The 26852-nt window shown below is 41.9% G+C and overlaps 1 protein-coding gene and 1 pseudogene across 1 annotated transcript; one reads left to right on the forward strand and one right to left on the reverse strand.

Moving 5' to 3' along the window:
• Positions 1-167: 167 nt before the first annotated feature.
• Positions 168-26852, reverse strand: CCDC112 (coiled-coil domain containing 112). The gene is made up of 11 exons (XM_075726972.1): positions 26829-26852; positions 20528-20578; positions 19723-19838; positions 17775-17896; positions 15524-15613; positions 14103-14178; positions 13117-13507; positions 2029-2445; positions 1206-1301; positions 458-576; positions 168-198 (listed from the first exon to the last, which is right to left on the reverse strand). Exons 1-11 carry the CDS (start codon positions 26850-26852, stop codon positions 168-170), a joined length of 1533 nt encoding a protein of 510 aa, XP_075583087.1.
• Positions 8939-10892, forward strand: LOC142596634 (uncharacterized; annotated as a pseudogene).

The raw sequence follows: 26852 nt of genomic DNA on the forward strand, positions 1-26852 counted from the left end.
CCAGGCCGCCGGTCCGACGGATGGCGTTTCAAGCCCGACACTTAAAAAATACAAAGGCAATACAGGTCATTGCGTCAAGCGAGTTTTGTGACGACGACCGAGGGGTGGTGGCCGCTTCACAGGCCCGGAAGTCATCGTCCTACGGACAGGGACAGGCAGGTCGTCATCTACAAGCCTTGTCTCCAGGCTGGGATGGCTCTAAAAACAAGGAAAAAAAGCCTTTTTCATAGGATGTATAGATACTGTACTTCTTCTCTCAATAGTACAATACTTCTGTCAATAGTACTCATAGATGACTGTACTTCTCTCAATAGTACAATAGTACAATACTTCTGTCAATAGTACTCATAGATGACTGTACTTCTGTCAATAGTACAATAGTACAATACCTCTGTCAATAGTACTCATAGATGACTGTGCTTCTGTCAAGCTACGTGTCCATCGTTCTTCTCCTTACCTGTGGGGAACGCGTAAAAGTGGTTCTGAAGCTGTCGGTGCGATCTCTTTCATGCGTTCCTCCCAGCCCTTGGTAGGTCTGTACAGCCTGGACCGGTCTCTGGTTACGCGAATCTCAACCTCAGAGTGAAGCAAACATACAAAACATTGGTCTTTTTCGTTGATCGCAGAGTGAGTTACATACACTCATTAGGTCTTCATCATATGAATAGGTGCAGAATAAATAAAATATAGGTGGCTAGTCAGAAAGAGACTTTTCCCTCTGCACTATCACAGGAAATGTCAAAAACATGAGACCGGTAAGAGGGGCAACAACGGCTTGCTCTCATTGAATTTTAATAATTTAAAAGGTTAAACTCTAAGAACCCAGACAGCATTCCCAAAACTCTTCTAGAAGCCAGCCTACTTAGTGAACTGATGGTAGAAAACCATTTAAGAAATAAAAAACACCACCCATATTTCATCTCATTTGTATGAGCTATAGGCTTTACCCAGAATACTGCTGGGAGATAAATGCATTCTCTTGCCTTTTTTTCTTCCTCTTTTTTTTTTTTTTAAACACTAGAACAACTGTGCCTGCTGCATTTTTGTCTCCTGATAATGAGCATGACTTTTCATTTAATTTTTTCCCCTTTATCAACCATTTAGGTAAGTAAAAATAATTGCTTCTCAGAGCAATGAGGAAAAAGGTTTTTTCAACAACCAGACTGCACACACCTCAGATTAAAAAAAAAAGGGGGGGAAGTTACCTTCTCTCTTAACTTTGCCAACCTTTTTTCTTTTTCTTGTTTCTCTGCTTCTTTAGCTTGTTTTTGTACAATCCTTAGCTCCAGTTTATGCAGATCCTGAAACATGTAACCAACAGAAAAGCAAACTTTCCTTTGGAAGTAAACCAAATTGTATCAAAACATATACGGAGCCTTTTCACAGTTAATTTTTTTTTTAAATTGTTTTGTCATAGTACAGAATGAAGTTACACTGGGTAGCTACTTGTTACAGCTTGTTCTGCACAGACAAATTACAGTTACACAGTACTGGAACAAGCCGGATTGTAGTAGTTTAATCTCTGTTTATAAAAATGAACGCTAGTGTGAATGCTGACAATATCATCGGTTCCCAGTAATCAGATCTAGATTGAGACGGGATCTAACTTGACCTTACAGCTACTGAAACCTGCAGAATCTTCAACCTCTTTTTTTATTTCATACCTGCATAGAACAATCAGACCTTTTGACATTTTCTATAGCATGGAGACCAACACAGCCTAAGCTGTTTTTCCCAAACATTTTCACACTGAAGTAAGTTAAACCACTTCTATACGTAGAAAGAAACATGGGCTTGAATAATCCTGTAGAATTTATATATTGAGGAAAAGCAACATCTTTGTCTAAAATAAAGTTTCATACTGTTTCCTGTATGTAACAGATGCTGTTATTCGTTGTGAATCAAAAATAGACTTAAATTAATGAAATTTGGGTATTAAGGATTTTTAAAAGTGTTGAACAGATTATATTACAGGAGGAAGTAGCTGAATTTAAAACAACATGCATAAATGGAGATGTAATTACGCACACGCTCCTGAAACTTAGGAATTTTTTCTGCAGCAATTCTCTTCCTTTCCTCCTTTTCAGCTTCCTCTCTCTTCTCCTTTTCAAGTTTTTCAAGTTCCTCCTTTTCTTTCTTCTGAAAGGTATACTTTTCCAACAGTAACTTCATGTGGCATTGGCGCTGGCGTTCTTTTTGTTGCTTTTTCTCCTTCTCATCTTCTAGTTTAAGTTGCGATGCTTGTTCCATTGCAAATGCTATTGCCTTCTGTTTCTTCCATGCTTCAATTGCTGCTTGTTGTCTTTTTCTTTCTTCTTCTGCTTTTTGCTTCTGAGCTGCTTCACGCTGTAGCCATTCTTCCTTCAGCATTTTTTCCGATTTCTCTTTCTCCTTCAAGTTTCGTTTTTTTTCTTCCTGCTGCTTTTCTTTCCACTTCTTAATTGACTGCAAGAGAACAGCAGGGAAAAACAGGTAAGTTTTTCATGAAAATTTCACACATTCCCATTGATTCAGTCTGATGAACACATAGGCTCCAAGGACACAAACTGCAGACAGGAATTAAAAGTCTACTAAAGGCAAAACTTAAGACAAAAAAGCACCTACATCTGCTTTCTCACAATTCTTTTTTATATTTTATGGATCTGTGGTGGTACAGATCCCTCCCCCCCCCGTTTTTCTGTTCTGTTTTTCACCTTTACTTCGGCCGCTTTACAATCTCAGGAATTCCAGGCCGCAGCTTTTGTGTAGCGAGCTGGTCCGTTAAGCTCCCCTTAATTGTACCAGAAACTCCTACATGGCTGGAGCAGAGAGCAGCTCTGTTCTTATCAAGATTCATATTTCGGCTAACGAGGGGAACGAGAACAAACAGCTACCCCAGACAGCCTTGAAACAGGGTGGTATCATCACTGCTGGAATTCCAGCAACAAGCCGACCCGAATTGTGGCTTGGATGGAAATTTACTGGTGATTAAAGTCAATCATCTCACAATCCTATAAACGGCAGTCCTAAGTGAGGCCCTTTGAGCTCTCCCAGACCGCCGCGGGCCGCACCAGCATCTCCCTCTGATCAAAATGTCTCTCAGAGTCAGCGAAAACTAGCAGATTCTGAAAGTCTGCTGCCACCAGCACTCCATTGCCGGAGATCGACAACAGAGCCTGGGCTGCTGATATTCTTCACTCCTCGAGGCTCTGCTCTTGCCCGTTCAGAAATGCCAAGGCATTAGACGTGAGTATTTCACTAAACTCGAGGGGAATTTTTAACAGGTATACTATTTTCATATATGCATTTATAGTTGTAAGTGTGCATGCATGAATCAATTTAAGTAGTTTTGTAGATGTATGATTTAATTTTAAAAATAGTTTTATATATTGCTGTACTATTCCTATAGCATTACTCTCCTAAACCGTTGACCAAGTCTGAGACTAAGAGTGGGCCCAGCCGCACCTAGGCTCCTCTCTGAGAAGGAGTTTAGAAAGCAAGGGGGTCCATTCCGAACCTCGTGACTCAACGGGACGGTTTCCATATCCCCTACATATGATTTCTCTCTCTCTCTCATATAATCCAATTTCCTTTATATGCTTTTCCTATGTACTAGATATACATATATGCATATATATACATTATCCTTATCTATATAAACCGTTGACCAAGTCTGAGACTAAGACTAGACCTAGCCGCACCTAGGCTCCTCTCTGAGAAGGAGTTTAGAAAGCAAGGGGGTCTAGTCTAAACCTTGTGACTCAACGGGAGGCCCCCCACCCCTTGCCTTTACTTTTATGTAATCCTTTTATGAATCATTTTAACTCATTGTGATTTAATTCTCTTTTATGTGCTTCTATGTAGTAATAGAGTGAACCTTGCCATCTTCGAATCTGTAACTAAGTCACTGTTTTCATCAATTTTGTCTAATCACTTTATTAACCATTGGTGATTGAGTGCCATTGAAAATATTATAATCAAATTCTGCAATTCGCTACAAGTAAATTCTAACTTTTACTAAATCAAACTGTGTAAAGTCACTCATTCATAGTGAACTGACATAATCAGCAGGATTCACAGACCTGCATTCGTGACAATTTGGCGTAGTCAGCAGGATGGCAAGCAGTGTCACTGATTACTTAAAGGTGCATGGAATAAGTCCAAGTCCTAAATTCTCAGACGAATGGGCTCTTGATAACTGGGATAATTGGAAAGCAGTGGAAAACCAGCTAAAAGTGGCCAGAGGGAATATTAAAAATGGTAAAGGAAAAGGAATTATCTGTAAAATGCTAGGCACTTGCCTAGAAGCTGCCTGCAAAGACAAAAAAGGATTTAAGAGAAGGGAGCAGGATTTAAAGGAAGAAATAGCAGGAAGGAAGGCAGCTGAATTAATACTGTCTCTACAAATTGAACAATTACAGAAACAGCTGCAGAAAGAAAAGGAGGAAAAACAAAAATTGGCAGAAAAGGTTGAGATGATGCTCATGCAAGCCCCTGATTCCCTCGACATTGCACAAATTAGAAAACATCCCTGAAGAATGGGATGGAAACATCTGGGGTGACCTTGACAATAACGATACAGGGAAAGATGATTCCTTACCTCCTCCAAATCCCCCTACATATGTAGCTAGGCCCATTATTAAAACAGAAGAAACTACTGGGCCTCGGGGTGGAGTAGGAAATCGTACCTGGACAATAACCCCATTTGATCCAATCCAAATGGCTAATTTACAAGAACGCTATGGCCATAAACCAGGCGAAACTGAAACTGAGTATTTATGGAGAGTATGTTTATCTGGAGGGGACAGAATTTTACTAAACGGCAATGAAGCCAGTGTATATTGGGGCCCTGGTGCCTTCTTAAATGCTAGCCCCATGCCTTCAAATGATCCTCATTCGATAACCAGCAGAGTGGCATACTGGGCCGGAGGAATTGAAGCATGGGAAAGAGGAGAGCCTCTGGTAATACCTGTTAAGTCCCTAAATGAACTCTCCACAGCTATTACAAAAGCTGCCTGTATCCAGGCCATGTATGATCATGGCATTCTTGACAGTCCTACATCAGCAGTCGTGAATGATGAGATACTAAAGCCCCTAATAAAGGGAGCCCCCACTATGCTCAAATCCTACCTTATCGCAAAGCGAGATGAAATAAGGGGGAATGCAGAGTTCAATGCCTTATTGGACATGAGGGAGGTTGCTGACGGACAAGAAGGGGCCTTAATGTGCAGAGATCTCCCCACCTGGGCAATACTAATGCATGACACTGTAAAACATGGGCGAGAGGTAGGATGGATAAACCAACCTATTGAAAAGGAAAATGTTGATCGTAACATCAGACGAATTGAACATACACCCCCAAATAGTTTCTCAGGGTCGAAACCCATTAATTATCGGCCTAAAACTCAGAGATGGAGAGAACTATATAACCAAGCATTGACATTAGGCATCCCGAGAACTGTGATTCAGAGACAGCCTGCCAGCGTTATCCAAGATCTAATTCATGTTGTCCAAAGACATAGCAAGGGGGAGATTACATCCAACACTCAGTTACCACCACCCATTACGGAGGAGGATGATAACCCTTTCCTCTCCCAAAATCCAGAAGCAAAAAATGAGTAGCACCCGGGCAACAATTGGGTCTGTCTGTCCGGCAAGTAAATTCCTATCAGTGGATAGATAATAATGGCCCATATATCTTAATCCCAGTTGGTTCTCGACGACAGTTAATAAAATTCTTAATAGACACAGGAGCACAAATTTCAATATTGACTCAACATGATGCCGAGAAGCTGGGTATACGACCCGGACGGCAAAGGGTTAAGATAACAGGAGTAACTGGAGCAAGTGCTATTTGTCAAACTGCAAAAGTTAATTTATGGCTCCCAGGCGAGAAATGCATGTTATCTACACACTTTGCAGTAAAAGATCACAACAAAAATATTTTAGGCTTTGATATTTTGAACAGCCGAATCTGGGGCCTTCTGGACGGCAGTATATGGTCTTTTGGTTCAAATATTAATCGTAACCCTGATAAAAATCGGGAGTTACAGTGCACTTACTCCATGCAGCCCCTATCCTCCCTGATTCAAAAATTACTAATGTACCACAATATCCGATCTCTGCTATAGCACGAGATGAAATTTCTAAAGTCATAACTGACTTAAAAACCGACAAATTATCTCCAGAACCCACTCCCCATATAATTCACCAGTCTGGCCAGTACGAAAACCAGACGAGAGATGGCGTCTGACAATTGATTATGGGCGTTTGAATGCCAATACGGCTCCACTAACATCTGCAGTCCCTAATATTGCCACCTTAACAGCTAGATTACAAGCAGCTGCACACCCATGGATGACAGCACTAGATGTAAAAGATATGTTCTTCATGGTTCCCTTACAGGAGGAAGATAAAGAGAAATTTGCCTTTACCTGGGAAGGCATACAATATACCTTTAACAGACTTCCTCAGGGGTACACTCACCTACAATTGCTCATACTGCACTTGCTGAACTGTTACAGTCACACTTCCTCAGGATGTGAAACCATACCGATGATGATATTCTAATTGGGGGGAATTCCCCTGAGGAGGTAGGACAAGCAGCAGCTGCAGTATGGCAAGCATTACGTAAAGCAGAAGTTGAGATCCCACCTGAGAAATGTCAGAAACCAAGCAAAGAGGTAAAGTTTTTAGGTACCTGGTGGATTGCAGGTAGTGCCACAATCCCACCAGACACTCTAAATAAAATAGAGCAATCACAAATACCCCAATCTAGGAAAGAATTACAGCAACTCATGGGTACTTTAGGATACTGGAGGAAACATGTACCTGGATTTTCTAGCATTGCTCGCCCACTCTATTCACTCTTACGAAAGGGAAAACCATGGAACGGGAATCTAGAACATGAAGAGGCAGTTAAAACTCTAATACAGGAATTAAAAACATACCAATCACTGGGACCTGTACACCCCCATGACCCTTTTATAGCAGAATGGGGCTTTGCTGAGCATGGTACTTACTGTAATCTATACCAAACTGGTCCAGACGGACCAAGAAGACCTTTATTATTCAGCTCAACCGCATTTAAAGAAACAGAACAGAGATATTCTGAGTGGGAGAAAGGATTTTTATCCTTAGTCCGAGCAGTAAAACAAGCTGAAAAAATACACCAAAACCAATCTATACAAACAAGAGGCCCATTTAATTTACTAGGAGCAATTCTAAAGGGAACTGCCCCCCCCCCCCCCCCCCCCCCGCCCCCGAAGGAATAGCACAAAAACCTACAGTCAGGAAGTGGTATGCCTACTTGACAGGAATTGCAGAGGAAATGGAATTAACTGAAGGACATACTAAGATCTCCAAATTACAAATGCCAATAAATGCAGACCCATTAGCATTACAGCAACCTTTTAAGCCCTCACCGATTTCAGATGCACCTCCACTCATGGAGGGAACACCAACAGAAAACATTGGGTTTACTGATGCCTCAGCAAAAAGAATAAATGATAAATGGCAGTATAGGGCTGTTGCATTAGAAATCACCACAGGCAAACAAGTAATAGAAGAGGGTGAAGGTAGTGCACAAGTAGGGGAATTAAGGGCAGTCGTATTAGCAGCACAAAATGGAACAAAGGTGATATATGTAGATGCTTATGCTGTGTAGGCTGGTGCCACCCAGTGGCTCTGTCAATGGGAATCCCTAAACTGGGAAGTAAACAGATCCCCGGTTTGGAGAACCCAGGACTGGCAATTATAATTAGATATAGCCAGAAAATCTCCATTTAAGATGGGATTGGTAAAGGCCTACGCTAAAAATAAAAACCCAGCTACAAATTGGAACAAAAGGGTAGATGAATTGGCAAAGATTAGAGAGAGAGAAATAGAAAGCTCCTAAAATTCTGAGTGGTACTCTCTAGGAGAGTGGCTACATCAAAAACTAGGCCACACAGGTGCAGAGGCACTTTGCTGCACAAAGCAAAGGCTGACCTCTAGACAGGAAAACCTGCAAAGCCATTCTCACGGAATGCCCCCAATGCAAATTAAAACTACGCGCACATTACCCTGCCAAAGCACCCCCCTTACATATCAAACAAGGAAAACCTTTATGGTCTACCTGGCAGATTGATTATATTGGACCACTTAAACTTTCTGCAGGATATCGTTATATTCTCACAGGAGTAGTAGTCATCTCTGGCTTGCTCATGGCAACTAAGTGTCGAACAGCTGATGGACAGAACACAATACAAAGATTATCATCTTGGTTCTCAAGTCTACCTACTCTTGACACTATCCAAAGTGATGATGGTTCACACTTTTCATGCAAGGAAGTACAGGAATGGGCAAAACAGGAAGGAATTCAATGGGTATTTCACACCCCATATTACCCCCAATCAAACGGTATAGTAGAAAGAATTAATGGCTTATTAAAAAGAAGCCTTGAACCTTGCAAGGCACGGTGGGATACTCAACTCTATAAAATAATTCACCAATTAAATAACCGATATGGACCCACCGGAAGCCCAGTGAGTCGAGCATTCTTTGCTGAGACTAAGCCTAATATTCCCTCTGCTGAAGGAAGAAAATACTCAATAACATTTCAACCCGGTCAACCAATCATGGTTAATTTACCACAAATTGGAAATGTACCTATGGCTCTGACTAAACCTCGGGGTACACTGGCCTGGGAAGCTATTGATAACAGTGGTACAAAACACAGAATTACCACTAGGTGGATTTATCCAGTATCATAAAGGGGTAACTCGTTCGGACTCTCCCCGCTGAAACAGTTTTCTTCTCTTTTCTCCCTCTCTTGCAGCTTTCCCTTCCTGGGATGACAAACCGAAATGTCATATTCAAGTTACTATTCCAAACCCTGGCAACGTCACTCCTCTCCACCTGTGGTCAAGGAACAACAGAGTGGCCATGGTCTCGAGCTCATGTTAAGTATACCGGAAGTATGGGAATACACTCTGATACGGGGAATTTAAACCTTTCCGTTGTGGTAATGCATGGAACCAAGGTATACTTAGAAAATGAATGGAGCTGGGAGGAAGACGACGCTGTCGGTAAAATTCCTCGACTGCGGGGGATGAAAGGGGATGAAATCAAAATAGGATGCCGGATGGTCAATGGGTCTGCCCATGAAAAGGCATCTCAGATCTCTGTGTCCCACATCACATCAAACCCAACAGGAAAGGTTGTAAAACTTTGTGCCGCTGAAAACCTGGACTGTTGGTACAATTTTACTCTAACACAGCCTGTTCTTGTAGTCTGCCTGTGGGCTCACTATAACATAGGGCTATCCTTTAGATTCAAAATAAGCATTACTGAACCTAGTACAATAACACCTGCCCCTATTGGGATGGATAGAAAATCACTATCCCCACAAATTTCTGCAATTGGACCGTATGTGATCAAAAGTACTGGACAACAATGAATATTATTTAACCCATCATGGTCCCTTAAACAGGTGGAACTCCTCATGCAGACCAATATCTCTACAATTAAGCCTACCTGCTCACCATTCTTACATACGTCCTATACAGGATGGTTAATGTGGTTACATAAACAAACCCTCACATCCCCAAAGCAAATAAAGAGAGATGTAACAAGTATTATAGGGGCAGGATTGGGAGTCTTGAATAATATAGATGCTGAAATTCTCATGAATAAATTAAGCACAACAGCGAATGATTTGAGCAAATCAGAACACCCCTTACAGTCTTCTCTGTCCACGCTAGGTACTAATCAATGGCTCACAGGTGGCATATTGCCTGAGTGGGAAAGAATTAATGAAAAGGATCACCAACTAATCATGGATGCACTAGGCGCAGCTCAAACCAATCTCTCCCTCGCTCTTAGTTGTATTCAGGCCCAACGGTGGATACAATCTACTGTAACAACAATTATAAGAGAAGGTGAGGAGGGAACCTTACCTACCAAGATTCGAAAGATAATCTGGGATAATGCAACCCAGTTTGAATGAGACTTCCAATCCTGGTGGCGTCTAATCAATTTTACCTACAACCCCACCAACAGTAAAGCCACAGCTTTCATACTGACAATACGCAATGCTTCGGTATACACCATCTACCCAATCATTGCGCTGGGATTAAACTACAACAGAGCTGTACTTTACCCCTTAAAACACAGAGTATGGGCCCGACAAACTGAGAATAAGTGGCAAATTACTGATGTCGATGCATGTGTTGTACGAGAACAACAGGGGTTTATTTGTGAAAGTAATACTATTAAGGCCCAAGACATTTGTCTCGACACCGAACAGAGTGTCTGTCATTTTGAAATACATCCCAATCAGGCCCCCGAAACCGTACTTACATACACTGGACAGGGATGCATTTGTATGAGAACCCTCTGTGACTCTGTATCTGTAGATGACATCACTATAGATATATACAACCACTCGAATACTTGTATCTGTAATTTTATCCACATCACAGGATGTGACTAACTATTCAGCTCCTGCTTTAACCCATCAATTGCTACAATCTAACTATATGCTGTATCAAAACTTATCACCTACCCTCATCGGAATGAATCTCACACTGGTGAAAAAACTGTTGCAGCACAGCAACCTGGATAGACTGCTAAAAAGAATTCAGATCAATGGACAAAAGACTCTGATTACTATCCATCACGACACAGAAAGGATACATTGCATTCTAGAACAGGTCAGAAAAGACGGGGAACATCACTGGTGGAATACCCTATTCGGATGGTCACCAACGGCAACAGGGATTCTGAATCAACTATTACACCCTACTATAATTTTACTTATTTTTACTGTATTAAGTTTGCTATTGAATGTAGTCTTATACGCTAAAGTGTGGAAAACAGATAGACAACTAACATTGTTACCAATACCTCCTCGCATATATGAAACTGTTTAATCAAATTTACTAATTTAGTAGACCAAACAAAAATTTCCCTCAAAAATCATAATTGGAACATGGCATTGATATGTTTATAGGCACAGAGGCAAGAGGCGACCACACCGCCACTCTGTGGGTGAGATGGATTGGCTTTAGTCACGGGGTGGATTGTGGTGGTACATCCCCCCCCCCCCCCCCCCCCCGGTTTTTCTGTTCTGTTTTTCACCTTTACTTCGGCCGCTTTACAATCTCAGGAATTCCAGGCCGCAGCTTTTGTGTAGCGAGCTGGTCCGTTAAGCGCCCCTTAATTGTACCAGAAACTCCTACATGGCTGGAGCAGAGAGCAGCTCTGTTCTTATCAAGATTCATATTTCGGCTAACGAGGGGAACGAGAACAAACAGCGACCCCAGACAGCCTTGAAACAGGGTGGTATCATCACTGCTGGAATTCCAGCAACAAGCCGACCCGAATTGTGGCTTGGATGGAAATTTACTGGTGATTAAAGTCAATCATCTCACAATCCTATAAACAGCAGTCCTAAGTGAGGCCCTTTGAGCTCTCCCAGACCGCCGCGGGCCGCACCAGCATCTCCCTCTGATCAAAATGTCTCTCAGAGTCAGCGAAAACTAGCAGATTCCGAAAGTCTGCTGCCACCGGAACTCCATTGCCGGAGATCGACAACAGAGCCTGGGCTGCTGATATTCTTCACTCCTCGAGGCTCTGCTCTTGCCCGTTCAGAAATGCCAAGGCATTAGACGTGAGTATTTCACTAAACTCGAGGGGAATTTTTAACAGGTATACTATTTTCATATATGCATTTATAGTTGTAAGTGTGCATGCATGAATCAATTTAAGTAGTTTTGTAGATGTATGATTTAATTTTAAAAATAGTTTTATATATTGCTGTACTATTCCTATAGCATTACTCTCCTAAACCGTTGACCAAGTCTGAGACTAAGAGTGGGCCCAGCCGCACCTAGGCTCCTCTCTGAGAAGGAGTTTAGAAAGCAAGGGGGTCCATTCCGAACCTCGTGACTCAACGGGACGGTTTCCATATCCCCTACATATGATTTCTCTCTCTCTCTCATATAATCCAATTTCCTTTATACACTTTTCCTATGTACTACATATACATATATGAATATATATACACATTATCCTTATCCATATAAGTCTCAGACTTGGTCAACAGTTAAGACTAGACCTAGCCGCACCTAGGCTCCTCTCTGAGAAGGAGTTTAGAAAGCAAGGGGGTCTAGTCTAAACCTCGTGACTCAACGGGAGGCCCCCCCACCCCTTGCCTTTATTCCATATATATGTAATCCTTTTATGAATCATTTTAACTCATTGTGATTTAATTCTCTTTTATGTGCTTCTATGTAGTAACAGAGTGAACCTTGCCATCTTCGAATCTGTAACTAAGTCACTGTTTTCATCAATTTTGTCTAATCACTTTATTAACCATTGGTGATTGAGTGCCATTAAAAATATTATAATCAAATTCTGCAATTCGCTACAAGTAAATTCTTTTACTAAAGCAAACTGTGTAAGTCACTCATTCATAGTGAACTGACATAATCAGCAGGATTCACAGACCTGCATTCGTGACAGGATCACACACATAGTTTTAATACATGCCTCCTAAATTTATTTAAGTTACGGCATTTGTATTACCTTGTAGTAGTTATGAATGTTGATGTAATAGGCTTTTTTTTTATGCAAACATATTTCAGGTCTTAATTTTTTTCTTCAAATTAACAATTCCAACTATTATTTTATAATTCAGTTTTTATGTCAGTGTATCTTTTGTTACTCAGAGAGTTCTTGAAGGGATCATAGTTCTCTGTATCAGTGTCACAGAGGCATATTGCCTATACAGTGAGACAGGTATTCTTAGGGACAGATGTAATAAGAACTGCAATTTCAGATAGGATCACTTACTGTACTGGGACTGGCATCTAACTTGCTGGACCACTTCTATCAAAAGCATTTGTAATATACTTTGGCAATACACAGCCCACGTCAGTGTGTTGTTAGGTCTATGCTTATTGCTAATTTTTTAAGACAAGTATTTTTGGCAAGTTGAGGACGCTATAGACTTCAGTTATATACCATCAACTACAACAGAAATCCACCTAGCACTACCACCAGAGACACAAATACGAAAGTAAGAAATGCACACATTTAAAAAAATAAGTACTTTTTCTTAAAGCTACAAAAGCCTTAGAGGGGTTATTTTACCTCTTTCTTTCTTTTGTGTAAGATTAGAAATTCTTGATACCATTTGTCATGCTGTTCAATATCTTCTTTTGTTCTTCCACAGAGACACTCAAGGGCTTCATCCACATAAGACAGCCTTCCTTTGTGTTTTGTCCATACTTTTAGAAAATTCTGATGATCATAATCATCCCAGCCTCCTTGCCACCCTCCTGTTTGCTGAAGAAATCTTTCAAACTCTACTACTTCTTCAGGTAGATGATTTTCCAGTGTTTTACCAACTAGGACCCTGGCTGATGGTAATTTCAAAACTTTTTCTGTTGTTGAGCTGCCTAACGCCCACAGTTCCACTTTTCTCTCAAAGACACTGAGCTCATTAATGGCAGTTTTTTCCTCCTTCAAAAGCTGTTCATATCTGAAAAGAGAACAAACACTGAAATGTAAGAAAAAATATCCAGGATTCATTGTTCATTCACTGAAAATGAATTTTGGAATTGTTCAATGCCACGCAAAAGCTATTCTTCAAAGATTAAGAACTGAAATGGTAACACAGATGACAGCACGGTTGTAATGATCCCAAAATAAAGCACTACACAATCAGAATTAAGTTTTAGTGAGAGCACACATTTATGGCACTCAAACAACTAATTCAATTCCCTCCTGACACCAGTAAAGAGAAAGAGGAGGAAAAAAACCCCACCCACTTAAAAACCAAAACAATAGCAACAACAAAACCCCCACAATCTAATCTCTTCTGCAGCCTTTCTCTGAAAAGCCTTGTCATAGGCAAATCATTGTTACATTGGGTCACTGCAATAGCTATATAAACAGCCTCTCTAAAAGGCTGTTTATCAAGATTCTAATGCCGATGGCCTGGGTTTTGATTTACATACCACAGGAATCACTAGAAAAAGAGTAAATCAAAAGAACAGTTTACTTGATTAATGCAAAGTTTTCATTGTGTCTTATGAAAGCACTTTTTCTTGTAGCTGAGGCATGTATAAACATACATTTGCCTCTGTTCCTCTTTAAAAGCATTGATTGCATTTTCAACTTCTTCCATCATTTCCTTGAGCTTGTCAACAACTAAAAAGGAAAAGAAGAAAAGAGCATATCACTTAAGTAGTCTACAGTATTTACCAGTAATTTAGCACTTTCCAGAAATGTAGGCACTTGCAGAGACTTCTGGGACACTTTAATTTCAGTGTACAAAAAAGCATGCATTTCCATCTCAAACAGCCTTAAAAGACAGACTCTCATTTGTTCAAAAGGCATGATTTCACAGTGATTTAGCTAAGTGGATGCAAATCCCAGTATAAACGTTTATTTCCATTAAACAAGTCTCATTCTGAGTAACCTTCAACTGAATCACAGAGTAAGACAGCCTTATCCTAAAGAGTTTCCACTTTTGTTTTTTGTAACAATGCAGTTAGTGACTTAAGAAGCACACTCAAATCTTTGGTTTATACCAGGCTGCAGCAATCCTATTTAACCTACAGGTCACTACTTTTACAAAGCTGACAAAGAAACATAAAAGTAAGACTTTATCCTGTACTGTCAGCATGCTGTCAGTAGTCCTGATATGGAAAAAGGCGGTAAGACAGCTGTCTAGAGAAGATCTATTTTTCAATGGTAGAAAAAAGCTTTAGAATCTGTTTTAAACCAGCACAATATCTCTGTGGACACATATTGAACACATAGTTCAATTAACCTGGCTTTAAAAAATAAGAAACTGAACAGTTATGTCATCTAAAACTCTTAGTTCAGCTTCAATGCCTTGTTAGTTCTTGGTATCTCTGCTGACAGCTTAAGAAGATAATGCATTTTTTATAGAATAAACACTGAATAAATTAAATGAGATGCATTTTATCTGGCATCAGAAGACCCTCAGCTAGTAGGAGGGCTTCAACCTGAGCTCCACATGAGGTAGTAGAGTATCACAGAAGAATGGTTCTTTCAGTACCTATTTCCCAAAAGTTTCAAAACATCCAAACTGAACATGTTTCAGCATTTTCCACGGAATATTCCAACTTACACTTCAAGCCATGTGGATGGCTAGAAATGAGTTCCCTGTAGACCCTACTCTGTGGCCTCTTACCAGATGAAAAGGAGCTATATCTAAACGGCACTAGAATACTAACTTTATTTTAGATAAGGCAAAGAGTTACATATAGAAAATACCTGGCTTTCAACAGCCTGAAGAAACACACCCACACCACTTCTAAGACAGAGTAAGTTTCTCTGTTTCCACACAGAACTACACAATCTTTCACCATTTCTCACATTTCTGCATTCTTCCCTCCCCAGACTCCTGGAAAAGCAGACAGACTGGAGAAGGAGTATCCCAAGTCTGCAGGAGAATCACAAGCCCAACTATGCAAGAAACCTGTCTATAGAGGAAAATGTTTTTAAATCCGTCATCACAACTTACATGCTGGTGTAGGCTTCACATCTTTTAATTGTTGCTGAAGTCTCTTCACGTTATTTTGTATTTTTGATAGCTGCTGCAGGATTTTAGCTTCTGTTAAACAAAATGAGGTGCTGATAGTTCCAACAGCTTCTTTGTGCATTAAATTCAATACAAGAACAAGAGCAATGAAGTGTCCAAAGTAAACTGGGGATTTCATCTAAGCAGGGACACAAATTCTGCTTGATCGTAAGAAACTGCCATAATACTAAGCATTTTAACACGACTGTAACTGCATGTAGCTGACTGCACGGGCCAGGTATCTCCCCACACAGTGTTAACAGATTTTAAACTTAGTAGCTCATATTTCTAAAGAGGTCACCAGTATAGTCATAATCTAGATGAAACCTGGGTTGGGATTTTTTTCCCCAAACCTTTTATCAGGTAACCAGAGTTTAGATAATATTGCCTATGCAGATGACACCTGCTCTAGAATTTTGAGGGAGACTCTGACCTAGGCCTCAAAACACTCAGCAATGAAGAGAAACCAAATTTGGAAAGTGTATGTGAATGTACTACTTCAGCGAGATTTATTTATTTGCTATGTTAACTAAAGTAGGATCAATGCTTTCCTGTACTCCAAGCATTCATGCAGTTAATTGCTTTGTTACCGCTTGCCTCCTCATGAATCCATAAACACAATACTGATGACGATGACGTTCTGGATACATCAGGTACTAAGGAGCTGTATCTTCTATCCTAAAAGATTTGGTTTAAGGAAGGAATAACAGAGTCCCAAGACCTAAACGTAACAAATGTAGCTAAGATACGACCCTACCAGTTCCTTCTGAGACCACAGAAAGTGTAAAAAGCACATAGATCATGCTGAAAGACCTGAACATAGTAAATGGGAAGTTTGGGGGTTCTAGTACACACCCTAAAAGATCGTAATCTAACACTCCCCCAGATCTCGCATGTAGTGCCTCACACCTCTCATCTCTGTCCTCTGTTATCTCACAACAGTATCTCCATCCATACTTCCATGCTCCCCTCTTACGCCTGGAAAATTTTCTGAACTTTTTAGTTTAGTTATTCCTTGGAAATACTTACATTTCTTAAGGACTGCAAGATGTAAAGGATATGGTAAGTTTCCGTAATTAAAAGATGCACATTAAAACACATAAAAATTTGTAAGGTAAGTGTATTTTTAGTTGTGTCTACATGTCCTTGGGTTGTTCAGCCTGTAGAAGAGAAGGCTGTGGGGAGACCTTAGTGTGGCCTTTCAGTACTTAAAGGGGGCCTATAGGAAGGATGGGGGCAATCTTTCTAGCAAGGCCTGTTGTGACAGGACAAGGAATAATGGATTTAAACTAAAGAAGAATAGATTTAGACTGGATATAAGGTAGAAATTTTTTACAATGAAGGTGGTGAAGCAGTGGAACAGGTTGCCCAGAGAGGCAGTGGAGGCCCCATCCCTAGAAACATTCAAGGTCAGGTTGGATGGGGCTCTGAGCAACCTGATCTAGTTGAAGCTGTCCCTGTTCACTGCAGGGGGGCTGGGCTAGATGACCTCTAAAGGTCCATTCCAACCCAAAGCATTTTATGATTCTATGATTCTTCAACCAACTTTGTTTTTATCTTTTATATCAGAGGGCATAGCATGATTTATTTGATTACTTTTGAAAGAATCTAAGCACTCAGACCAGGGAGTCACTTTTTTTCCTGAAGTCTTTCATTAGTCTGTAAGTGGAACAGATACTGTAGGACGGACTGTGTACCATCTCACAGCACTATTTAAACTACAAATATTCATTACCCACTAATTTGAAAAATGCAAACACAGAACTGTTTAAAAGCATATTTAAAGGCACCAATCCACATGTGAAAACTTATGCTGCAGTAAGTATATATTTATTGTACCTTAGCTAGACTACATTAGATTTTGCAATACACACACAAAATTGATTCCAAGTTTCTAAAACAGTAACTTTCCACCAAAGTTGTTGTGAGTGGTATCTGCTACATTCCAGATTAAAAGAGAACAGCACAGAAGGCCCAAAATGTTTATGCTTCTGAATTTTGCAAGTGAATTGTTCAAGTCTTACTACTATAAGCAGTACACATGGTGAAATACCATACTTTTATCAGCGTCTACCTTCCACCTGAACTAATCTCTCTGCACTACTGATTATTAGTAGGTTTTTTACATTTAACATTTAAACAGAGTATAAAAAAAAAAAAGGCAAATGAAAACCCCAAATAAAACCCCACTTACTTTCAGTTTTCCTGCTGTCAGTCATGCTATGTTCCAGTTCTTCTAGTATGCTGTATTCTACCCTGAAATCACTCTTCTTATTGTAAAGATGTCCATTTTTGTCTTTTTCTATATTTGCAATCCTGGGAAAAAAGGTTGCCACACTAAGTAAGACACAAATACTTCACAAAGCCCCATGATTCTCCAAGGTTAGTATCCAGCTGAGGCTGTGTCAACAGGACTGTCTTAGATTTTACTCAAAACACTGGTTTGTTCCTACTGCTGTTTTCAAGGACAAACTTTCTGCAGTTATAAGACTACACAACAAAGTAACCCAACAATTTGAACAAGAGAAAGAAGTTAATAAGGAAATTACCTCGCTGACAGGCACTGGTTAACATGCTGAAATGGCCTGAAATTTTATCTGTATGCTACTGGGGAGCCTTATGAGTAGTTTCATTGGAAAGCACTGGGACAGAGACAGGCTGTGTTAATGCAGTTGCACACATAGATGGAGCCCCAGCACAGACAAAACAAGTACATTTCCTCAGCCTTAACACTAGTAATAGTACTACTGCAACTGAAGATTCAAATTCATGTTCATTAGCATTTAAATAACTTAAGATATTCAAGCTGCTACCTTACTGACTCTGCTTTATGTATAGTACAGAGAGCTACAGGTGACTTTTGCTGTCTTACTAAGGTCAGAAGCTTTAGCATACAACTCAAGAGTGCAATGTCCTTTGCCTTACTACAACCAAGCAGTATACTAGGGTCTGACCTACAGAACAGCATGTGCAAAAGGACTGCAGATACTGCAGTCCTGAGCGCATCTGTGAAGTTTGGTGCCACCACATTAGAGATCAGAACAGCAGAACACTGGTGCCACACACTACAGAAACATCCGGTAGGATTCCCAGCATTAAGCAACACTACCAGCAGCCCAAGAAACTCTGTCTCTCAGCAGCAGCTTGATTCTTCAGCAGACCATTGCTGCTGTATGGTTCAAGCCTCTATACGGGTGCAGTTTAAATGCTTTGTACGGTTCACAGTTTAAATGCTTTGCCGTCCACTGGAATTCACAGACCAGATCCCAAGTACCGAATCTCCCCACACAGTGCACTAGAATTCTTCACAGTGCAACAACTACAGACAGACAATGTGCAGTAGTTAAATGGCATGCCTTGAAGCTGCTTGGGAACATCTACATTACCCAGCAGTCAATTTTTGAGCCATAATCCAGGATCCAGAATAACCAACGAGGAGCCAATTCAGTCAGATAGCGTAAAACACTGCTGTGAGACTTCAGTGTCACTGTTCATTCAGGATTCACAACTACAAACCTCTCCTTCAGCCAGGTGGCTACGTCAGCTCTTCCTCATTCATAAAGATCTGCCATAAGAAGAAACTTCCCTGTACCTCCAGCTGCCAGTGTAGTTGTTACAGCCCTCACTCAAGATGTGGGGAAACAGATTTAAATCACTTCTGTGCCTGAGCTGTCCTGAACCCCCCATTTTCCAAAGCAGTGGCCTAGATATTCTAAGATGAAGTGCTTTCAACCTTCACTGAGGAAGCGGTTGTAATGCTGCTGCAATTCCCCTTTTGTTGGTATGTCTTAAGGGCTTTAGGTCCTTCAAAGGGTAAGCAGAGCTAAGTAGGAAAACGGAGTACTCAATTATGCCACACGCACTTTCTTTTTTGTGCATCTAATGCAGCAACAGGTTACTACAGAAGATGACTGACCAAAGTCCAAATGGTAATTAGAACAACAGGGCATTCTGGAGCTCATGAGCCTATCCTGAACTACTGTAACTACCACAATAACCTGCCTGAGCTCCTGAAAAGGAAATCTTAGCCTAAAGGTTTCATTACCATAAATTCTTACCTTGAACCTTATGTTACCTCCAGAAGAGCATGAAAATATACTTATGATAATGAAAATATACTTATGATGAAGCGTTTAACTTACTGAGTTTTTAGCTTTTCTGCAGTTCTTATGAATTCAACTTTCTTAGCTTGTTCAGCTTTCATCTTCCAGTTCTGAAACTGTCGACCAGCACCTGCAGTACTGGAACAGCTGTCATTCTGTACATAACAAAATCAAACATTATTCAAAAACAGTTATGTAGTTTTTAAATGCTCATTGGTTATTTTTAAGCAGACAACACCACAGTGCAGAGTAACGGCATCACTTTAGTTTTATACTGGCGCAACTCAACTAATTTGAAGTCACACGGGTATAAAACTGGAGTGATGAGCGATGGCAAGCTGATGACCGCATACAAAAACGCGTTCTTCAACGGAAAAATGGAAAGACCGCAACATCAGCTTGATTTAACGGAGGCTGCTCACCACAGTGCAGTACTAAATCAAGTCACCTGCCCTGCCTCGCATGGCTGTCAGTCTCTGGCAAGTCAGGGTAACTACCTACCTGACCATAAGCATGCAATCTACACAAGGCAGATCATCCCCCCTTTCGCCTTGTTCAAGAAAACCACTAGCTTAATTTCTGAAATCTCCCTGGCAAATGGCCAAACCCTATGAATAGCAACCCTGACCATCCTCAACACAGCTGCTGCTGCTGCTGCTAGGAACACAGGTTCTGAAACCGCCTGTTCAGGTTACGAGGCTACCATTTGGAGGCCAGCCCGGCGAGCCCGCACTTGCTGCCTACGGGTTTCTTTTTAGCGTTTACCCCTGCACCTTGCGTGAGGCTGGCGCTCCCCCGCCGCCCCGCAGAGAGGGGCTCCTCGGGCCGGCGGCTCGGCCTTTACCTGTTGCTGCCCGGCGGCCGCCGCAGCCAGGGCCGTCGCCAGAGCAGCCATCTTGGCGGCGGCCGCCGCTGCCGCCCGCCCCGCCCCGCCGTCGCCGAGGGGCGGCCTGCGCCGCGCCCGGCGTGTCGGCGCCGCAAGGCTCCCCAAATCGCCGGGGTTTCGACAGAGAGAAGGCGGGGTGCGTAGGCGGAGGGTCTGCCCCGGGTTGTCCGAGCCAGGCGGTGCGTGTGAGGGACGCGCCGCCGCCTCGGAGGGGGAAGGTGCTGCCCAGAGTGGCCGCAGCCGCCACGGCCCTCTGCGGGCCTGCGCTCGGGGTGGTGGGCGTTTGGAGGAGACAAGGCCCCAGGCCGTCCTCCCGTGCTGTTTGAGCCCCCCGGGCTGTCCCGAAGAGCTGGGGCCGTAGGCTGGGCGACGCAAGCTGTGTCCGGTCGGAGCGGTGTGCTGAAGGGCCGGCGGGCAGCGCTGGCCTGAGCTGCGGGCCGCGCCCCGTTCCTGTATGTGGCGATCTGTCAAATGCATGGCAGCACTCTGTCCTGCTCTTCTCTCAGTGGCTGGCGTTCATTGGGAAGAGCTGAGTATGGTTGTAATTGGGCTGTGACTGATTAACCGTCTTGCATATACGATTTGCTTTTTTTCCTCTTTCTTAACTCACAGAGCACGCTTGCTTCTTTTTTGTGCATCTAATGCAGCAATAGCTTACTACAGAAGACGACTGACCAAAGTCCAGATGGTAATTAGAACAACAGGGCATTCTGGAGCTCATGAGCCTATCCTGAACTACTGTAACTACCACAATAACCTGCCTGGTTAGGGAGCCACAATAACTGGCTCTGGTTTCATTTGTATCGGGCTTTAAGGTTTTGTATTGCTTGCTTCCTTCAGAAAGACCAGAATATATCCTCTTTATCCTGACAGAAAATAGTTTCACATCATTCAATACATTTTTGGGATCTCGAGATCCCGTTTTTCACTCACATATATCAATCAAACTTTTAATGAGTTGCCAATTAACATTTCTGCAGAATAGAAATAATCTATTCATGCAGTGGGTTTGATAGCTAAAGAGATTTTACGAACTGGTGTTTTCCCAGCTGCAGAACACAAAAGTGTTCACAGATGTTAACCAAATGGCCTAAGCTGAAGACATTTTATTGCCTAATTGATGTTTTTAAGAGCACTTTCCTGATACATTTTTCCTCTTTATATTTTATGACTGTGCTTACATTTGATCTCTTTGTATTTGCTGAATAGGAATTAACAAGTAAAGGAGAACATTTCAAAACCTGAAAATAGTCATCAGCATAAATTAAGGTGGATTATTCTCACAGATCACTACCTGAAATGGCTTGTAAAAGTATTCTCTCCTCAGCAGTGTTTCAAAGTCGTCTTTGTCTCATTCTACTATTGGATGTAAGAGAAAAAAGTGTGTTTTGTAGAATGTGTTTGTATTTGCTTTTCTTTGGTGACTGTCAGCCCTTCCAAGGTTTCTGTTACCAGGATCAGCAAACTGATAACTGGTCAGGGATTGCTCCACAGCAAGCACCTGTTTTCAGCAAGCATTTTAACAAGGTGGTTCAGGTCATAGTGTAATTCAGATACTGTTCAGTAGATCACCAATTTCTGGATGGTCAATCTACGTTATTGTTTGCCACACACTTTGCTTGTGAGTTACTCAGAATCCTGAGGACTTTACAGACATTCCCTGGAAACCATGTGCAGAGGTATTTCAGGTATTGGAGCAGAGCTAGGCTTGGCTAATTCTGGCTCTAAGCACCGGGGGGTTCAGGCATGAAGTTGTGATGCTGGTATAAAGATGAATCCTGCCTTTCAGCTGGGCCAGGATGTTACTTCATTCCCTTTATGGAGCAGGACTCATCTTAGCCGGGATATGCCTGTGGCCCACCCGGCCACTCTCACTCCCTTTCTGCAGCAAGACAGGGGGAGAGAATAAGATGAAAAACTCATAGGTCAAGATAAAGGCAGTTTAATAAATAAAAGCCAAGGCCGTGCTCAAAAACAAAGGAAAGCAAAAAGATTTATTATCTACCTCTCATCAACAGGCCATGTCCAGCCAGTTCCTGGGAAGTAGGGCCCCAGTACATGTAGCAGTTGCTTTAGAAGACAAGCAAGTTGAAAACAAATGCTCCTCTGCCCCCCGCCCTTAGCTTCTATTGCTGAGCATGACATCATATGATATGGAATATCCCTGTGGTCATTTTGGGTCATCTGTCCCTGCTCTGTCCCCTCCCAACCTCTTGCCTGCCTCCAGCCCACTGGTCTTTGGGGGGGGATGTTGGAGAGACAGCCCTGATCCTGTGCAAGCACTGCTCACCCAAGCACTGGAGTGGTATGAACGCTGTTCCAGCTACAAACACAAAGCACAGCTCCATGTGGACTGCAGTGGGGAATGTTAACTCTGTCCCAGCCAGATGAAATACAATGCCACAACTCTTGGGTGGCCTCCCTGTACTTCTTGTAAACAGGTAATCTAGATCTAGAAGAAATGAGCTAGATAATTATGTAGCGTAATTACATCCCCACCTCTCCCACGCTCAGCTTAGTTTGAAGTTAGCAAATCCCTGAGTTCTGTGTGTGTTTTGCTTCATAAAAGCTTTCAGGATTTTGCACAAAAATAAAGCTGTTAAAATCCAAAGGAACTGGGTATACAGAGAACAATAAAGCCCAAATAACAGAAAAAACCCTGCTAACTTGGAAGACGCAATGCCAGCAATCAAAGAGTTGGTCACAGCCACTTACCTTTATGGAAGAGGCATTATCTCTCAGTATTGGTTCAGCAGTATCTCCCATTTTCCTGAAATCCTTCAAGCCAGATAGAGAAAAAGGACTGCACAGTAACGTGGTACTCCCATCCATGAGATCCCTGAGGAAACCACCTGTCTTACCAGGAGGCATAAGCATCCATTCATGGGATGTGGATCCCCAGAAGAAAGACTTCCCTAAGTAGATGTTTCTCTCCAGGTGAACTCAGAATGGGTTTTTTTTTTTTTGGTGCCTTATCTCTGGGTCCTCAACAAGAACTCATTAGGGCAGTTGTAAAGTGTCAAGCAGAAGACAGCCAGTGTTAGAGAAGCAAACGGGAAGTAGTTTAAAACAGAAACAGTAAATTAATGATCAGAAGAAATCAAAGCCTTTAACCCTATGAGTAGAACTATCCACTTGTGAAGGCATTCATCAAATTGTCTCGGTATCCTAGACTATAAAAGCAGCCAGTTGCTGCTAAACAACATGGGCTTTCCTTGTATTTTTATTTCTGAAAACAATGTCTCCATGCTAGTTTAGCTTCAGACTCACAGGTCAGAATTAAAGCAACTCAGGGATTCAGCCAGAATGTGAAAAAAAAAGTGTAAGCAGGTGCCAGAAAAAGCTATTAGAGGTACATGGATGGTGTGCTTATTCTGGGGCGCTGAAATAATGCACTCTGCGGGGGGATAAGCAGAATAGGGAGGGCACCTGGTAGGTACACCAGCAGTAAGTGTGGTAGTGCAGATGTGAGCAGGGATGGTACAGTTCTGCACTGTGAAGGCAGGCTGCTTTCATCTCTTTAGTCTTTGTCCACCAGGTGTCATCTGAGAAGCACCTGATAGCTACTAAAGGCACAGCTTTTGTATTTTTTCTTTCTAGAAACCAGCGGCAAGCTTTTACTGTCCATAGGTAACCTAGCCTGCACTCAGCCGTTTGGCTGTCTCTATGCCTCTTTACAGGATGATCTAATCTGGCCCCATACTGGTGCCATCAGCTCCCCTTCATTTGATGAGGGCAGAGAGTGGTCGTCACTAGGTCCTAGCAGACCTGGCAGCCTGGACACACAAAGGTTTGTTGCTCTGCAGCCGCAGCTCAGTGTCAGTGTCCCCCGGTACCTTGTCCTGCCAGTGCCTAACTTGCCCCAGAAGTCGAGGAGCTCCAGACCAGACAGTGGCAGTATAGAAGATCTCTTTGCTGTTCCCCAGGTGAGTGCCTATTGCACTCACCCTAACTCATTTTTGCTTAAATCTGTGCTTTAGATAGAAGGGACTTTGCATGGTGGCATCATGGCAAGGAACGGTAACTTGGCTTTCACATTTTGTTCTGTGTAGAAGGCATCTCCAAAGAAACTAAAAGCACAAGATATAGAAAGAGGCCTGGAGTCAATAGCTTAGTTTTAGTAAATGTTCATAGGAGAATGTAGATGGTAGGAATAAAAAAAAGTTGTATTCATAATGTCCACAGAAATATCTGCTCACCTAAACTACCTTTCCCTTCCCTTCCCTTCCCTTCCCTTCCCTTCCCTTCCCTTCCCTTCCCTTCCCTTCCCTTCCCTTCCCTTCCCTTCCCTTCCCTTCCCTTCCCTTCCCTTCCCTTCCCTTCCCTTCCCTTCCCTTCCCTTCCCTTCCCTTCCCTTCCCTTCCCTTCCCTTCCCTTCCCTTCCCTTCCCTTCCCTTCCCTTCCCTTCCCTTCCCTTCCCTTCCCTTCCCTTCCCTTCCCTTCCCTTCCCTTCCCTTCTTTCCCTTCCCTTCTTTCCCTTTCCATAAAACACAGCCTGTATCTTTTAAGAAAATAAACTTTTATTTGAACCCTGATTGAAGTGTAGATTTCACACTAAAAGTGAAGTGGAAGACCAAAGGGGAAATGAAAAAACCTGAACAAATCCATGTGACAAATCCAAGGGTCCCAAATGAGCAGGAGCACATCATTTTAGTGTACTTGACTCTCTCCTGATTTATAACTGTGTAAATGACAACTGAACCTGATCTCTTAGTAATTCATCCTATTCCTTCCTTTTTCCCTCCAATTCTTTCCTTCTTTTTCTCCATTTGCTAGAATTTCCTCATATATTTTCACATCATCTCCCATTCTTGGCTATTCTGTAATTCTCTCCTTGTTCATCTCCCTTTCCTTTTATAAAAGGAAAAGAAAATGTTTCCCACAACTGTACTTGAAACAAACAAACAAAAAGAGATAGCAGGGGTGCCAGTAAAACACAAACACAAACCTAATGTGTTTCCTAAGCCTCAAAGGTTTTCTTAAAATCATTCTGAATGTGATGAAAGTGATAGTCCTAAGTTCAAGTCCCAGTCTTCCAAAATACCTTCCTTCTTAGATCTGGCAAGCAGAGGACAGAAATGTGCTCTGGCAAAATTACAGGAAGTTTTAGGCTTGGCCAAACCTCAACACAGCAAAAAGTTGGATGCTCTCCCTGGTACACATTTGTATATTCAATCAACAACCTTAGCAGCTGCTTGTGTTTGAAACTGGCACACTGCATAGGTCACACTACTGACAGCATCAGTCATGCTGGGGCTTCAAGACCTTACTCAGCAGCTGTCTCTGCCACTTCTTTTTCATCATGAGTTTTTAATTTATCAGCTCCTCTGCTACTTTTCCGTAACTGGTTATTAATGCAGTCAAGTGTGATGAACTTTCTTATGCCTTCACTTTCACTGGCCTTTTCTGTGCCTTCTGCGAAAAGCTGGCTGCCTACTTCGGGCTGTCAGGAGCTTTTCTTCCTCCTGTCACATAAAGGCCAAGAGTCTACTAACCCAAGCCACTCTCAGCAGCACTCCATAAAACTCAAATAAGTCAGAGGCAGGTAAATGAGAATGCATTACCAATATAATGAAGGTTCTCTAGGGAAGTGTGCCTTGCAGAAAAGAGGGTTCCTAGGTGCATGAGGAAAATGGCTGGCTGGCAAAGCTGACCTGTACTAGGAGCAAGTGCAAGCGTATTTGTGCACAAAAGCAAAACTGCTGTACAGAAATAAAGAGAATCACTTGGTCTGTCACAAATGTGTGGCCTGGCATTGCTACAACTGGAAGTGTTTAAGAGTTCTGGCACTAATTTCATAATGGGCACATTAAAGTTCTAATTTTTTGTGATTACCTTTATTTTTCTCAGTTCTAGTCCCTACAGGGTGCTATGGTAGCTATGAGAGTTAAGTGATTAAATTAGTAATCAGAATTAAATTTTTAATCAGAATTAAAAAGCTACATTTTTGAACTTTGTACTTCTACATTTTTCATTTTGTAGTTACTGTAAGTCCTTATGCTTAAGCAGCGGAGCCTGTGCGTGACTTGGAACTGTAACGGCACAAACCAGTACCACAACACACATATGTCAATCACAGTCACAATTTTTGCCTCCATTATTCTGGATATATGGCTGAAAGATGCAAGGCACAGTCACTGCTAGTTAACATAGAAGCAAGTCTTTGTGGTTTAAAAAGAGAAAACATAAAGTCCATTTACAGCAAAAAAGTCATATTGTCCAAATTCAGATTCAAAAATAAACTTGAAATGGAGACAACAATTACTGTTTTCATGGCCGCCAT

Source organism: Pelecanus crispus, chromosome Z (genome assembly GCF_030463565.1).
Source record: "Pelecanus crispus isolate bPelCri1 chromosome Z, bPelCri1.pri, whole genome shotgun sequence".
Classification (NCBI taxonomy): domain Eukaryota; kingdom Metazoa; phylum Chordata; class Aves; order Pelecaniformes; family Pelecanidae; genus Pelecanus; species Pelecanus crispus.